The sequence below is a fragment of the Chiloscyllium punctatum genome, chromosome 4 (genome assembly GCF_047496795.1).
Source record: "Chiloscyllium punctatum isolate Juve2018m chromosome 4, sChiPun1.3, whole genome shotgun sequence".
NCBI lineage: Eukaryota > Metazoa > Chordata > Chondrichthyes > Orectolobiformes > Hemiscylliidae > Chiloscyllium > Chiloscyllium punctatum.
The window spans coordinates 42,627,456-42,643,760 of record NC_092742.1 but is presented as its reverse complement, the minus strand read 5'-3'; the positions used below and the strand labels follow the sequence as shown (position 1 = coordinate 42,643,760).

Here is a 16,305-nt window from a genome sequence, read left to right as displayed (position 1 = left end):
AGGTCATTTGAATGACTCTTAATTTTTCTAGGGCTGCTTTTTCATTATTGCTAATGCCCCTACTTGATGTAGTTATGTAAGAATCTTAACTTGTGTGTTTGTGTTGACATTGGTGGGGGGGGAAGGTGATATTTCTACTAAGATTGCATATCTTACTAAATCTTTTTCACTCAGAATAAATTACAGGAAATATATTTTTATAAATTCCAAGTCTTTCACATTCCATATTTTTATGCATTCATCAAAGCAATTAGTTGAATCAATAGTTCGTGTAAAAATGTTTTCCAACCATTGTTATTTAAAGTAGGAAAGCCTTTTGTAAACAGCTTCCTGAAACTTAGTAAAAATTGAATGTGGATGTTGACTGTTGCCCGTGTAACAATTTTCAGACTATACGTTTATACTCTGTACCTCCCATATGTGGAAAGAAAATAAGGTTGCCAATAGCCTGAATGTTGCCTTGTTACAGGAAGTTATCATATTGCCTGTATTCTTGACATGCTTAACATTGAGCGGGTATAAACTCCAATAAATTGGTTAGGAATGGATAAAGTTACATGGTGTGAAAGATGTGGTACTCCCCAAATCATTTTATGGATTAACCAAGATTCTAGTGCCTTAGCCATTACATATGCTCTGTTCCCTGCATAATACCTGGCCCACACTATCAAAACACAGATTCTCCCTTGCTAGGCAGCTAGTACTGAGAGTTTGTGATTCTTAGCTGTATGGCAGCCTTGGGATTGACTGAAGTAGCTCCTCCAGTTCAGTCAATCCTAAGTTCCTCTCTCCTGCTTTTGCTACTACAGACACAGTTTCTGCTGCTTGAAAGACTGAGGAAAGGAGCCCGTAATTGAAGGATCTGCTGCAGCATGAGAAACAACCTGTTAGATGTTACTTCTCTAATTGTAGGTTTTCAGTTCAGCTATTCTCCAGTTAGTTGTCCCTGTGATTTGAGTGTGTTTTCTTGAATATTGGAGTGAACTTCTAGTGTTAGATCGAAGGAAGTAGAACTGTATCTCTCCCTGTTGAATAACAAAAAACCTGAACTGTATTTTTCCACGTTTTCTTGCAAACCTGTTCGTACTTTTGTTCTTCTACTAAATTGAGAATATTTTCCAGGAACATTTTAAGTAACTTTTTTGTCAGTGGCATCTGTAAATGTATCATTTTACTTTCTAACCAGTAATGTTTCCCAGACCTTAGGTTAATTGCTCTAAAGCTTGTGCAAAATTTTTGCTGCAAATGTTATTGTTTAAACACTTTATTACAGATACAGAGAGATGCAGCAACTGTTTTACAGCCATACTTCACTTCAAATGGTTTGATTATCAAAGCAGTAGAGCATGCTGCCAAGATGGAACACATTATGGACTTTACCCGATTGCGATGTCTTGGTTCCCTCTTCTCTATGATGCACCAAGGTTGCAGGAATATTGCACTATACAATGCTAATCATCCTGATTTTCCAATGCCAAATGACCAGTTGGAACGATACATCCAGGTATGACCTTCTGTAGTCTTGGATTTGTTTACATGAAAATGAGTAAATGTACTCTGTCATCTAAATCTTTCTTAAAAATGCTCACGTTGTTATGTTTCGTGATTAGAAATACTTAATTTATGCCATTCTGTGGTCACTTTCGGGTGATGCACGGTTGAAGATGAGAGCAGAACTTGGTGAATACATAAGACGAATTACCACCATTCCACTGCCAAGCACACCTAACATGCCTATCATTGACTTTGAGGTAGGAAGTCTCTCATGACGATCTAATACGCGTTGTTTGCACATTTGGAATATTCTGTATTTTTTAAATTTCTAGTACTTTTGTTTGATTTGCTTCTGGGCAAGTGACTTGTAATTCAAATTTCATATGTCTAATTCAGATTGTTTCCATTACCCAGTCACTCCATATATTTGGATTTTCTTATCTCTGGTAACATTCTATCTTGCCCAGAATTTAACAGACTATTCCAATGGAGTGTTATGTAAAAGTTGAATATAAGTTCTGTGTTGATGCTTTTAATACTGAAGCTCAAGATCCTATATACTTTCTTAACTACTACAACTTGTCCTGTCATCTTAAAATGTCCATGCATATGAGCTCTCAATTACTGCTGTTCGTTTATGCTCTTAAAAATTGGACCATTTAATATGGCGTCACTCATTCTTCTGACTAAAATGAATCACTTCACCTGCTGATATCCAACTGTCCAGTTCACCCCCAGGTTAGATTCCCAGCAGTTGTCTCTTTAATGGGAGAGCAGGGCTATGGTGACTGTAGACATTTGGTGCTAGTAGTGAGTGGTCAGGATTATCTTGGAGCAAATAAGATTGGTTTCACTCAATTAGTACAACAGCTTGTTAATGGAATGATTTCTTTGTCATAGTTACTGATCACTAAAGTAAATTTAGCAGATTGAAGTTGAAAATAATAAACTTGGTTTTGTAATATGCTTTTTCAAAATTAGGTATCTATTACTGGAGAGTGGGTTCCTTGGCAGTCCAAGGTGCCCCAAATTGAAGTGGAGACTCACAAAGTTGCTGCACCAGATGTCGTTGTACCAACTCTGGATACAGTCCGTCATGAAGCCCTTCTGTACACATGGTTGGCTGAACATAAACCATTAGTTTTATGTGGCCCACCTGGATCTGGCAAGACTATGACTCTATTCAGTGCACTAAGAGCTCTACCAGATATGGAGGTAAGAATTGGCATCTTCTAAATTGCTTTTGTACCTTTTTAGTATTAAAGTAAAATGAAGCAGTTGTTTCTAGAACATTCATGCTGCTGCTTCTATCTCCTGTTCATTTAAATACGTTTTTAAAGCTATTCTAACAGTGTTTATCTCCATTTGATTAGGTTGTGGGTCTGAACTTCTCCAGTGCAACGACACCTGAGCTAGTTCTGAAAACATTTGATCACTACTGTGAATATCGTCGGACACCGAATGGAGTTGTATTAGCGCCTGTGCAGCTCGGCAAATGGCTAGTGCTTTTCTGTGACGAAATCAATCTTCCAGACATGGACAAATATGGCACTCAAAGAGTTATATCCTTCATTCGGCAGGTTAGTAAGACGATACTTAGATTAGACATTTAAAGCAGGGTATTTAATTGCAACATAATCATTGTGGGCCATCTTTGTTTCAGATGGTAGAACATGGAGGTTTCTTCCGTACTTCAGATCAGACTTGGGTTAAACTGGAAAGAATCCAATTTGTTGGAGCTTGCAATCCATCTACTGACCCAGGAAGAAAGCCACTTTCTCATAGGTAATAATTCTTCTGTTTAACTATCAAACTTAGTGTACAAGTAGCCAAAACTTGAATTATTTAAGGTTGTGTAGAATGACTTTTGTGTAAACCTAGACAAAAGTTAAAGACTAAGTATTGATTGGAATGAAAAGGTAAAGAATTTTAATTGTTTTCAGCCAACGGGATGCATCAAATTGTTCACACAAGATAAATTGACTGAAATCTAGCATAATATAAGCTTGTGTTTCTCGCTTAATTTTCAATATATAATTTTCATCAACTTTTCTAACTGTACCAGAGTTTGACCTTGTTCCTATTGCATAACGAGGATGATTTATCCATAAGTTTTGAGGTTTGTTTTCCCTTATTGGCTTCCAGCTGGATCGCTTTGGTTTAACTGAAAATACAGTGAAGACTTGGATTAGCTGTTAAACCCTCAATTTGTGCTGTTAAACCTATCACTGGTTGTAAATCCTCTATTTTACTACTTGTTTGTAGGTTCCTACGCCACGTACCTGTTGTGTATGTGGACTATCCAGGACCAGCATCTCTCACTCAGATTTACGGCACATTCAACCGTGCTATGCTTAGACTCATTCCATCCTTGCGGACATATGCTGACCCCCTTACAGCAGCTATGGTGGAATTCTACATGATGTCACAGGTAAATTGTGTTTGTGATTTTGAGCTTCAAAGTTTCAGGTGAGGATGCAAGTTTTCAGATTAATATTGATGAGAGAAATTGTATTAGCTTAGTTATGGTGATGGAGTTCAAGGACACAAGATCCAAATTCTCTCAGGAATGGAGTGAATGGTGTGGGATTTTTGTTTTTTCTTGTACAGTAGTGAACAGGAAATCTCACAGGTGGCAGTTGATTCAATTCAATTGGTGCTACCTTTTAAAGCAAATCTAAAAGCTGGATCCACAGTAGTTAAGTAGGATACATTAATTTTGATATTATTTAGTGGTATTATTCATTGATGGCTAGAGAAGGATGGTGATATTTAAAATACAAAAATCTTGCATGAAAGAAGTGGCTAATCAAATAATCTTACCAAGATACTGCATAGAATTGTCGAGATGGAATAATGTGCCTTCACACTAGAAATTCTTGTTTACTATTTTCTATAACCTGTATTAGGGTGGGTTGTCTTTGAGGGTCAGTTGGACAACTGTTCTTGTTTCCATTGGAGATTAGAAGAGGAACATGTACGTCATAAATGTTTAATCATTGAAATGTCTTATCTTTGGATCAGCATGATGTAACTTCATTTTTAAGTTTTTATTAAACTTCTTAATCTCCATTTAAATGCAGTTTGTAATTTTGGTAATGTAGAAACTGAACTTTGTTCAATAGTGCATGTTCTATTATTTCACAGGAGCGTTTCACCCAAGACATACAGCCGCATTATATTTACTCCCCTCGTGAAATGACACGTTGGGTGAGAGGAATCTTTGAGGCTTTAAGGCCTTTAGAAACATTGGCAGTTGAAGGGTTGATTAGGATCTGGGCCCATGAGGCTCTGCGCTTGTTCCAAGACAGGTTTGTATTCTACAAGATCAGCATTTTTCAGTTGTTGTTATTTTCAATGTTTACACTAAAAGTTGAAGTATATGACTCCAAAATTCATGTTCCTTTTCCTTCATTTTTAGACTTGTGGAGGATGAGGAAAGACAATGGACAGATGAGAACATTGATGTGGTGGCCCTCAAGCATTTCCCTAATATTGATAAAGACAAGGCTTTAATCAGACCCATTTTGTATAGCAACTGGCTATCCAAGGTAAAAGATTGGTTGTGTAAATACTTTTCCAAGAAACAACCTTGTCAAACATTTGGTCTATTTGAGTCATACTGAAAAGTTTCAGACCTTTTTCACACCAACCAGACATCCCAATCTGGCCTATCTCATTTGCCAGCATTTAGCCCATATCCCCCTCAACTCTTCTTGGTCATACACCCATCCAAGTACCTTTTTAAATGTTGTAGGCCCCACAACAGTTTCCTTTGGCAGCTCACTCCATGCACACACCACCTTCTATGTGAACAAGTTACCTCTCAGGTCCTTTTAAGAATCTTTTGTTTTCCCCCTCACTTTAAGCCTATGCTGTTCAATTTTTGACTTTCTCACCCTGGGAAAAAGACCTATCTATGCCCCTCATGATTTTATAAGCCTCTATCAGGTCATCCCTTAGCCTCCCAAGCTGTAGCGGGAAAATCCCCAGCCAATTCAACCTCTCCCTACAGTTCAAACTCTCCAGTCCCACCAACATTCCTTATAAATCATTGCTGTATCCTCTCCATTTTTTTACAACCTTCATCCTATCAAAGGGTGGTCAGAATTGCAAGCAATATTTCAAAAGTGGCAACACCAATATTCTGTACAGCAGCAACATGACATCTCAACTCCTATGGGCTTCTGACCAATGGAGGCAAGTATACCAAATGCCTTTCTGTCTACCTATGATTTCACTTCCAAGGATCTATGCATCTGTATAAGTAGTCTCTTTCCAAAGTGTTCAATTTGTTTATTTTCAATTGGATCTTTTACATTATGTTCTAAAAATTATATATGAATACTTATCAATTTCTCATCTAAATAGTTGTAACTGGATTGGTTTAAATTTGCAAAAAGTATGCATTAAGAGACCTCTTGATTTTTTAAAAATTATTAATATAGGAATGATTTGATCCTTCTTACTTACTTTTTCAACCAAAAGGAATTTGATTCCTTCCTGTGATACTGGAACTGAGGGTTTATCCTCCTTACAATTTGCTCTAATCAGTAAGTCATATTGATTTTAAAGCTCACCATTGGAATTTTTGTTTACCACCCCAATGAAAATCTATTTCACATTTTGCACCTTTTTGCGAAACTTGCAAAAATACCTTATTTGACTATTCTTTCACTCCTTTTAATAACTGGTAACAATTTTAATATTGTACCTCATGCTAGCCAGAAGAATGTTCCTAGAGTCTAATTTCTTAGTTCGGGAAATTGAACTCTGTCATATTCATGCTCTTATTTTGTAGGAAAATTAGTTGAGCCTTTCGAAAAGCTTTGGATTTCAATAACTTCCTGCACGCAATGATTCCTACTCCATTCCAAGATTGCAGTCATTTCCAAGACAATACATTTTGTTGCTTTGTAGTTCCCATATGTCCTCCTTTGATTATTCACTGTCTTCCCTCCTTTACATATTAGTGACTCCATAGTGTTTTCCCTTCCCGAACATAAAGTTGTCCGGTTATTATTCAGCTAAAATGACTTTTTAAACGAAGACTTAGTAGATTTTCCATTCCCCCAGAAAGTGGCCCACACTTGCAGTCACTCCTTTCCACATGTGCAGAATTGTTTATTGGCCAGACTAGCCTACCCTTTCACAAGTGCTATTTTTATTTCAGGATTATATACCAGTTGATCAAGAAGAACTAAGAGACTATGTCAAGGCAAGGCTCAAAGTTTTCTATGAGGAGGAGCTAGATGTCCCCTTGGTGTTGTTTAATGAAGTATTGGACCATGTGTTGAGAATTGACAGGTAATTATGCACTGGAATTAAGAGTTGGTATGATACTAAATAAAAACCAAACGAACAGTGAATGCTGTAAATCAAACAAAAACAAATGGTTGGAAAAACTCAGCAGTTCTGGCAGCATATATGGAGAGAAATCAAGATTTCTGAGAAAGGATACTTGACCCAAAACATTATCCCTGATTTCTTTCTAAGGAGACTGCCAGACTTGCTGAGTTTTTTAGCAGCTTATTTTCTTTTTGTTTCTGGTATGACACTAATTTGTCCCTGTTTTTGAAATTATTGTACTACTGGAAATAAATGGCTCAGGAAACCATTATAGGGCAGATTTGGAGACTGAGGCAGTAAAACTGCATTGTCAAAGTACACAAATATAAAAGTGGAAGTAGAACATTCCCCTTTATTCTGCACTGAAAAAGTAAATGTGCAAAATGTTGTAAAGTTATGAAGGGTGTAATAGGATAACTTTCAGAAGTGAACTTACTTCATTAGTTAAAGAACCTGAAAAGAGAGTGAGAGTTTGTATGTATATAAGATTAAATCCAGGCAGTTTAGGCAGGAAAAATCTGGCCTTCCCCCATTTAAAGCCTAATTACCTAACCAATAATAGTAGCATCTGGCATTGGCTGATGATCTCATAAGTAAGATTTTATTCATTCTGCCATCTAATTGCGATGACTTTCTTTCTTTGTATTACTAAGCTATTTGTACTTGAAATGGCTTAGATGAGTCTCTCCAACTCTATCCTCAGTAAACCTGAGCTCATACAAAGGTCTCTGCTTGTATCCTGGCTCGTGCACAGTCCCACTCATTTGCTTGCCGATCAATATTTGCTCTCAGTACAACAGCTTAGTTTAAAAATTCTTCGCCTTATGTTTTAAGTCCTTTCATGGTCTTCCTCTGGTGTAGGGCTGAGGAAGGTGATTGTTCCAGGAATTCCACATTCCATCCAATGTTGTCTCAAGTCAATTCTTAGTCCAGTGTTGTTTTCATTTATAGCAGGAGATTGAGGGGATATGATTTGAGGGGTATAGATATGGTAGACCAGAAAAAACTTTCTCCTTGTTAGAGGGATCAATGACTAGGGCTTTAGATTTAAGGTAAATGTGATGAAGCTTTTCTCACCAGTGTGTGGTGGGAATCTGGATTTCACTGCCTGTAATGGTGGTAGAGGCAGAACCCTCAATGTTTGAAATGTGCACTTGTGATGTCAAGGCACTTAAGGTTATAGTCCAAGTGTTGGAAAATGGGACTAGAATAGTTGGGTTATTTTTGGCCAGCATGGACACAATGGGCAGAAGGGCCTTTTTATGTGCTGTAGATCTCTCTGATCAAGCTTTAGTCACCTAGCCTAAAATTTCCTTTGTGGCTTTGATTAGATTTTGCCTAATTTTTAATAAAAATTTCCAACTGAGTTCACAGAAGTCTTCTAACATTAAAGAACAACACAGATTTTAAGGGGCATCTTAAAGGTATTGAAGTGGGAGAGGTCAAGGGAAGGAATTCTTGTACTTGAGACCTAGCTATCTGAAGGCTCAGCTGTAAGAAGGTGATGAATATTGGGAATGTGTCAAAAGTTTGAATCGGAGAAGTGTTGAGATCTCCGATGTAGGTAGCTAATAATCAATCTTTAAAAAGCAGTGAAAGACATAAGGATGGAAATTAGGGTAATGGTGGCTATGCTCGGATGAAATCCAGAGACCTAGACAAATTGTGTAGAAGGAGACAACGGGAACGTGCTTTAAGGCTGGGAATGGAGTTCACATTGGAAATAGTCCTTGGAATTTGTCTGATCAGAGCAAGAGTTGAATTGCAGGTGTGAAACCTACTTTGAGTTGTGATTGTAGTGTAACTCTGAAAACTGTGACTGTTCATTTGGTGGCTGGTTGAATGGCGACATAGAAAGAGCACTAGGCTAATGCTATACAACTGATGCTGGAAACTCTGGAAGCAACCTGTTTTTTGTTTCTCATTATGAACTATGGGTAGAATTTGGTGATTTATATATTGGTCTCTTCCATATTATGTTCAAAACAAATTAGACTTCAGGTGTTTGATTTATCCTTCAGTAGTTTTTAATTATTCAGTTGCCATTCTTACAATTTTAAAATATAACTTTTTTTTTCAATAGGATATTCCGGCAACCACAAGGCCATTTGCTGCTTATTGGAGTTAGTGGTGCAGGAAAAACAACACTGTCACGTTTTGTTGCCTGGATGAATGGCCTTAGTGTTTATCAGATAAAGGTTTGTCTTAGTTGATTTTTGCAAGAAAAGGTAAAATTAAGTTTCTTTAAAGTTCAGTTTCAGAATTGAAATTTTGAAATATTTGTGTGCAGGTTCATAGAAAATATACAGGTGAGGATTTCGATGAGGATCTGCGAACAGTGTTGAGACGCTCAGGTTGCAAAAATGAGAAGATTGCTTTCATTATGGATGAGTCCAATGTACTTGATTCAAGCTTCTTGGAACGTATGAATACATTGTTAGCCAATGGGGAGGTAAATATTAAACATTGTTGATTATACCTGAATTGTGCTTGCCAACCAATAATCTGCCACAGCTTTAAGGATTTTTGAACATTGAGTACTGTAGTTCTTGTACTTAGCATTTGTGTTGACATTCTATTCAGTTAACATCAGAACAGAGGGGAGGAAGCTAAAATTCTTGCAAGTATTCCACAGATGTGGTGGAATCTGTGAATAAAGAAATGGAGTTAGTATTTCATGTTGATGTCTAATTAATTCAAAATGAGGCAGACCCCTATAAAGCATCAGATTCCCTAAGCTTAGGGTAATGAAAAGTTTTGTGGCAAGTATGTTAATTTGATATCCTGTTGAACAGGTGCCTGGGCTATTTGAAGGAGATGAGTATGCTACCTTAATGACTCAATGCAAAGAAGGTGCTCAGAAGGAAGGTTTAATGCTTGACACTCATGAGGAACTGTACAAGTGGTTCACGGGTCAGGTTATCCGCAACTTGCATGTTGTTTTCACCATGAATCCATCATCTGAAGGCTTGAAAGATAGAGCTGCAACTTCTCCAGCTTTGTTTAACAGGTAAACAGGTTTTTATATGGTTTACAATAAGTGCCAAATTTCATTTGTGAGGAAATTAAGATTCAATAGTTGGTGGGTTTTTTTGGTGCTCAGTGAGAGTCCTGAGCTCTAAAATAACTCAGTAGCAGCTGATGTAGTTATTTTCATTTACTTTTGAACCCTGAAAACATCAAAACTTATAGGGCAGAAGTCACTCACTGAACGAACTGTGGCAAACATTGTGTATTACTTTAATATTTCTCTTTCCATCTTCTGGCCTGTCCAGATAAACCCGTCTTATTCAGCATGTTTATTTGCTTGTATAGTATTTTTTTGTTTCTAATATTTCCTGTTCGCACAGTTGGGTAAGATTACTTGAATTAATAAAAGTTAGGAATGAGAGTAGGCCACTTGGCTCTTTTTGAGCCTGTTCTGCCATTTAGTAAGAATGTGGTTGGTCTGGTATTAACCTCCAAATTTGCATTCCTACATGTCACCAAGAATCTTTCATTCCCTTGATAATCGTGAATCCATCTGCCTCTGCCTTCAAAATATTTAAGGTTTCGCATCCACTACCGTTTTGCGGAAGGAAATTCAAAGACTCATCCCTCTGAGAGGAAAATGTTTCCTCAACTGTTACAAATGAATGCCCTCTTATTTTTAAACCGTGATCTCTAGTATTGGATTCTCCCATAAGAGGAAGCATTCTTTCAACATCCAACTGGTCAAATACACTCAAGATCTTTTATGTTTCAATTCAGTTATCTTTAACTCTTCTAAACTCCCAGAGGATAGAGACCTCCTACTGGCCTTTCCTTGTAAGGCAATCTGCTCATTCCAGGATAAGTGTCAAGCCATTTTCCAAAATGCAAACCCAAGATAGCTTTTCATACTAAGCCTGTGCTTCAATCAACACAGCTTAACTTAAACGTTATAAGTTGTCTTATTTGGTTCAAAATTTATAAACAACTTTGTATGGAATTAATTAAATTAAATTTAAAACCCATCATTAATGTTTTCATTTGAATATAACCTTTTTCTTTAAAATCTTCTTAGGTGTGTCTTGAACTGGTTTGGCGACTGGTCCACTGAAGCCTTGTACCAAGTTGGTAAAGAGTTCACCAGCAAAATGGACCTTGAAAAACCCAATTACGTTGTCCCTGACTACATGCCAATTGCATATGATAAGCTTCCTCAACCACCATCTCACAGAGAAGCTATTGTTAACAGTTGTGTTTTTGTTCATCTGACGTTGCATCAGGTGGGAATACTGAAGGCAACTGATATAGCAATACTGATTCCCTTTTTAAATATGAAAAGTGTACCTTCATAAATGAAGTCTCATTTTAGGCATGTCTGTGTATTTGAACAGATGTGTGTGAAGGCTTTTTTAAAATGTGAAATAACCTATATCTCTCCAAAAAAAATCTCAGTAAATGGACTTTATATAGTTTGAATCTGAAGTCAGCAGTTTGCAATTTGAAAGCTTTTTAGGGTATTTTGGGGATAGAAGCTTTAATAGGTTTTATTGCATATTTGGATGGTACTTAAAACTTTTTAGAATCAATTTTTAAAAATAAACTTTTTTTGATAAATTTCCAAGATATTGAGATTTTTTTTCCATCCTTGTTTTGAATACTACTTAATTTCGTTGTTGTTAATGTATTTTAGCAGCACTTATAGGAATGCTTTTATAACACATCTATTTGAACCTAAATTTCAAAAATGTTTGTTGAATATCTTAAATCAGTTAAACTGAATTTTTTTTTTCGTTTTTAGGCAAATACTCGATTGGCCAAGCGTGGAGGCAGAATAATGGCAATCACTCCTCGCCATTATCTGGACTTCATTAACCACTATGCCAACATGTTCAATGAAAAGCGTAGTGAACTGGAAGAGCAGCAGATGCATTTAAATGTTGGTCTGAGAAAGATTAAGGAAACAGTTGACCAGGTACAGTTAGAAAATCCATGAATCTCATTAAATTTGTAATGTTTTAATGAAAATTGTGATTCCAGGCTTCCATTTACATTAATTTGTCCTGCTTTGAGAGCAAGTAAGCAGATTGAGCAGTGATTTTGTTTCTGAATGTGACTTGGCTTTAAAAAAAAGTAACTCCGATACTACTATTACACTAGTTATAACCTACCAGTAACGATGGCCAAAAATTTCCTTTATCTCCTTCTGCATTGTAGTCTGTTTAATCTTTATATTCTGTGCTATAGATTAAACTGCAATTTCAGCAATGAAAGATGACTAAACTTTTACATATTCTTCTAAATCCAACATGACTTTTTTTGTCACTCTTGACTCTTCATTGCCCTTTTTTAAAGATTTCATCTAAATATTCTCCTTAGACTTGTTACATCAACAAAAAGTCATTCGAACAGCGCACCAAAGAATTCTGACAAATTTTGTTTTGGGCAAATATATATTTTATAAACCTCTGATACTATTTAAAGATGATACTGTGGAAATACAATAATAAATTGTCATTCTTCATAAATTTGCTCTGTTAATAATTTGTGCGTGAAAATAAGTCCTTTTACTCATTCTAGGTTGAAGAATTACGGCGTGATCTGAGAATTAAAAGCCAAGAACTGGAGGTTAAAAATGCAGCAGCCAATGATAAGTTGAAGAAAATGGTGAAGGATCAACAAGAAGCAGAAAAGAAGAAGGTAATTTGAAAGCGAGGACACTTTAATTGACATTAAACTCCAGTTCAGAATAGAATTGATCAAGTAAGATACCTTTCGCTCTGTTTTGATAGGTTATGAGCCAAGAAATTCAGGAGCAGCTTCACAAACAACAAGAAATAATTGCTGACAAGCAGATGAAAGTAAAGGAAGATCTGGATATGGTAGAGCCTGCTGTTATTGAGGCTCAGAATGGTTAGATGTGTTTTAAATTGCAACCTTTTTTAAAAAAAAATCTTTGAAATTGGTCTAGTATGCTGAATTGCTATCTTTAGTGACATTTTGTTTACTTTATATTTTGGAACTATGATCCTATTAATTTTCTGCCTTTTTAAACAACTGACTAACTGATCTTTTCTGTGTGCTTTTTTATCTCAATTTTCTGTCTCCCCTAATCTTCACTTTCTCTTACTGCTTACTTGCACTTTGGTCTACGGTGCTGGTCTGATTAGCTGTAAAATCGATCAAGAAGCAGCACTTGGTAGAGGTTCGTTCAATGGCTAATCCGCCAGGTGCAGTGAAGCTAGCACTCGAGTCAATCTGTCTTCTCCTGGGCGAAAGTACAACTGACTGGAAACAAATCCGTTCGATCATTATGAGGGAAAACTTCATACCGACCATAGTAAATTTTTCAGCTGACGAAATCAGGTGAATAATGGGGTGCACACAGCTGCTGGAGTAAAAGGAAATTTCCCAGAAGACCAGCTTGAAGCTGAAGAAAAATTGCATAACAGCTGGCCATAAATAGAATTTCCTATTTAGATATAGCATTTATTAAGCAAATAAATTTGAAGTTTGTCTGACTAAATGTACTGCTGGTCTTCAAATTAAAAATTTCCCCTCCAATCCCAGCAACTGTGTACACCTTTATCCTCTTGCATGTCCATTTAAAGCCCCTTTCTTTTCACCCCTCTATTAGCTGTGAGCTCTATAAAGAAGCAGCATCTTGTTGAAGTGAGAGCTATGGCCAATCCGCCTGCTGCAGTAAAACTCGCTTTAGAATCAATCTGTCTCCTGCTGGGTGAGGAGACAAATGACTGGAAAAAGATCAGACAAGTTATTATCAGAGATAATTTCATCACCAGCATAGTCAACTTTAATACTGAAGAATTAAGGTATTCATTATTTTAATTTTAAAATGTCACATTTATCTTGCGTTTTGACTCTGTTGCTGCTCTTCATTGCTGTGCACCACCTAGTTTATAACTGGCACCTTTTTTTTTGTAGTGCTGTATCAATTGTGAAATTTGCATCCATAAACATTTGAGATTAGCTATATTAATAGTGTTCATCTTTATTCATCAGTGATGTTATCCGAGAGAAGATGAAGAAAAACTACATGTCCAATCCAAGCTACAACTATGAAATAGTCAACAGAGCATCTTTGGCTTGTGGTCCAATGGTGAAGTGGGCAATTGCACAAGTGAGTAATTTGAGAATGTAAGAAGTTTGATCAGGAGTAGTCATACAATCCATTAATCATAGATTATTTCGTTTCCACTCCTTTTCCCACTCTTTCTCTCAATATCTCAGTTGTCTTGACACATTTGTAACCTTGCATAATTGTTTTACTTTCATATAATTTCTTTTGTTTTGTAGCTTAATTATGCTGATATGTTAAAACGAGTTGAACCCTTGCGCAATGAACTACAAAAGCTGGAAGATGATGCAAAAGAGAACCAGCAGAAGGCTGATGAGGTTGAGCAAATGATCCGTGACCTGGAAACCAGTATTGCTCGTTACAAGGAAGAGTATGCTATTTTGATATCTGAAGCCCAAGCTATTAAAGCTGATCTTGCAGCAGTAGAAGCGAAGGTGAGTAATGTTTAAGTAAAGATTTTCTAATGCACCTTCTGTCTGTGTTATGTAAGTCTTTCTAAAAGAGTTAGGGTGGGTTGAACAACAACTAAAGCTTGGATAATTTGGGTTCAAAATGTCATGTTTCTTTTATCCATAAAATGCACAAAATCCTCCTTCAGGTTAACCGAAGTACTGCACTACTGAAGAGTTTGTCTGCTGAACGAGATCGCTGGGAAAAGACCAGTGAGACTTTCAAGAATCAGATGGCCACTATAGCTGGAGACTGTTTACTATCAGCTGCTTTCATCGCTTATGCAGGATACTTTGATCAGCAAATGCGCCAAAATCTATTTACAACTTGGGCACATCACCTACAACAAGCAAGCATTCTGGTAATTTTATATACTTTCAGTTTAAGATTTGTGTTAGAGTTGTTGTTTTGGATCCTGTTGATTGGTATTCAGAACAGAAAATTTCTTATTGGCGATTCAGTACCTTGACTGTGACTTGTGTATAATTTTCATGAGTCTGGGAGAGATTGTTCCCCACGTCAATGATAGTAAGGGATTGTCTTTTGAATGTGTGTGAAGGGTGTAGTTGATGTGAGAGCAGTTGTCAAGATCCATGTCTGAACCAACAGGGTAGGATAAGGACTAGTAATCCTCTGTTTATTATCCAAGGCACATGCAAATTGTACATGACTACCTGGTTAAACGCTTAAGGAAAGTACATGTACGGATGGAAAGAGTTTATTTCATGCAGCATGTATTTGTAGCACAGAAAATGCTGTTAAACTGAGGTTGTGGCCCAAGGAGAATGGATAATTAGGATGCTAGAAAGAATCTCAAAACAATAAAGATGTGAGGAGATTCCAGTTAGAATAACAGTAACTGGGACTGCAGTATTACTCAAGATTGAGAGGCTCTTGTGAAGGGTTCTACGTTCTTGTCTCATGGGTAACGGGGTTTCTCCTGACTTTCCAAGTTTATTTATCAGCTATGTAGAACCTGTACTCTCTTTGATTGTGTATAGGTCAAAGTTAGTCATTGACTTTTTACTTTCAGTTCCGTACAGACATTGCAAGAACAGAGTATCTATCTAATGCTGATGAGCGTCTGCGCTGGCAAGCAAATTCTCTACCTGCCGATGACTTGTGCACAGAAAATGCCATCATGCTGAAGCGCTTCAATAGGCACGTATTAAAAAAAATCCTTTTTTTGTTTATGGTTTTATTGGTAATAGTTATAATAGGACTGACTGTTTGCTAGATACTTCTGGCCTTTTAAGACCACACTGGAACTGGAGTATTCTCATGTACTAAATATGAAATTAATGTTTGAGGGAATGGTTAAAACTGTTCTAACCACACTGTTTCTACATAAATGTCAGTATTGTAAAAATAGGCACCTGTTGTTTGTGTTTATTTTTGGCATGGCAAAGTACCCTAGACTTGTGCAAAATACTTTTCTGTACATTTAACTTGTGGTCAAGCAAAGAGATATAGGCCAAAGGCAGATATATGGACTTAGGCCACAGATCAGCCACTGGGGCAACATGGCGGTTCAGTGGTTAGCATTGCTGTCTCATAGTGGCAGGGACCTGGATTCAACTCCACCCTTGAGAGCATGGCTGTCTGCAGTTTGCATGTTTTCCCCAAGTCTGCATGGGTTTGTCCTATGGGCACAGGTTTCTTCCCAACAGTCCAGAGACATGCAGTTAGATGGATTGGCCATATTCTCCAGAGATGTGCAGGCTAGGTGGATTAGCCATGGGAAATGTAGGATTACAAGGATAGGGTATAGGGGTGGCTCTAAGTGGAATGCTCTCTTAAGGGGCATTGTGGACTCGATTGGCTAAATGGCCTGCTTCCACACTGTCAGGATTCTATGATTTCATTGACTGGTGGAATAGGCTCAAGGTATTGAATGATCTACTCCTTTTCCTATATCTCTGGCTGAATGTACATTAATAAACTTG

At 37.0% G+C, this 16,305-nt stretch overlaps 1 protein-coding gene across 2 annotated transcripts in view; it reads left to right on the top strand.

Annotated features, from left to right (window-relative positions):
* The window catches only part of dync1h1 (dynein, cytoplasmic 1, heavy chain 1), a 96,968-nt gene that overhangs the window by 48,105 nt on the left and 32,558 nt on the right, over positions 1-16,305 (top strand). The window contains exons 36-56 of one of the 2 annotated variants that reach the window (XM_072568489.1): positions 1,274-1,504; positions 1,611-1,751; positions 2,476-2,709; positions 2,868-3,074; positions 3,158-3,279; positions 3,760-3,925; positions 4,642-4,805; positions 4,916-5,045; positions 6,668-6,801; positions 8,927-9,041; positions 9,134-9,295; positions 9,639-9,853; positions 10,889-11,093; positions 11,612-11,785; positions 12,391-12,510; positions 12,603-12,723; positions 13,448-13,643; positions 13,834-13,951; positions 14,128-14,343; positions 14,508-14,720; positions 15,393-15,520. In XM_072568489.1, the coding sequence (XP_072424590.1) occupies positions 1,274-1,504; positions 1,611-1,751; positions 2,476-2,709; positions 2,868-3,074; positions 3,158-3,279; positions 3,760-3,925; positions 4,642-4,805; positions 4,916-5,045; positions 6,668-6,801; positions 8,927-9,041; positions 9,134-9,295; positions 9,639-9,853; positions 10,889-11,093; positions 11,612-11,785; positions 12,391-12,510; positions 12,603-12,723; positions 13,448-13,643; positions 13,834-13,951; positions 14,128-14,343; positions 14,508-14,720; positions 15,393-15,520 (3,512 nt within the window). Of the gene's footprint in view, positions 1-1,273; positions 1,505-1,610; positions 1,752-2,475; positions 2,710-2,867; positions 3,075-3,157; positions 3,280-3,759; positions 3,926-4,641; positions 4,806-4,915; positions 5,046-6,667; positions 6,802-8,926; positions 9,042-9,133; positions 9,296-9,638; positions 9,854-10,888; positions 11,094-11,611; positions 11,786-12,390; positions 12,511-12,602; positions 12,724-12,980; positions 13,177-13,447; positions 13,644-13,833; positions 13,952-14,127; positions 14,344-14,507; positions 14,721-15,392; positions 15,521-16,305 lie in introns of both variants that reach the window. The other variant, XM_072568491.1, reaches the window with a different exon arrangement.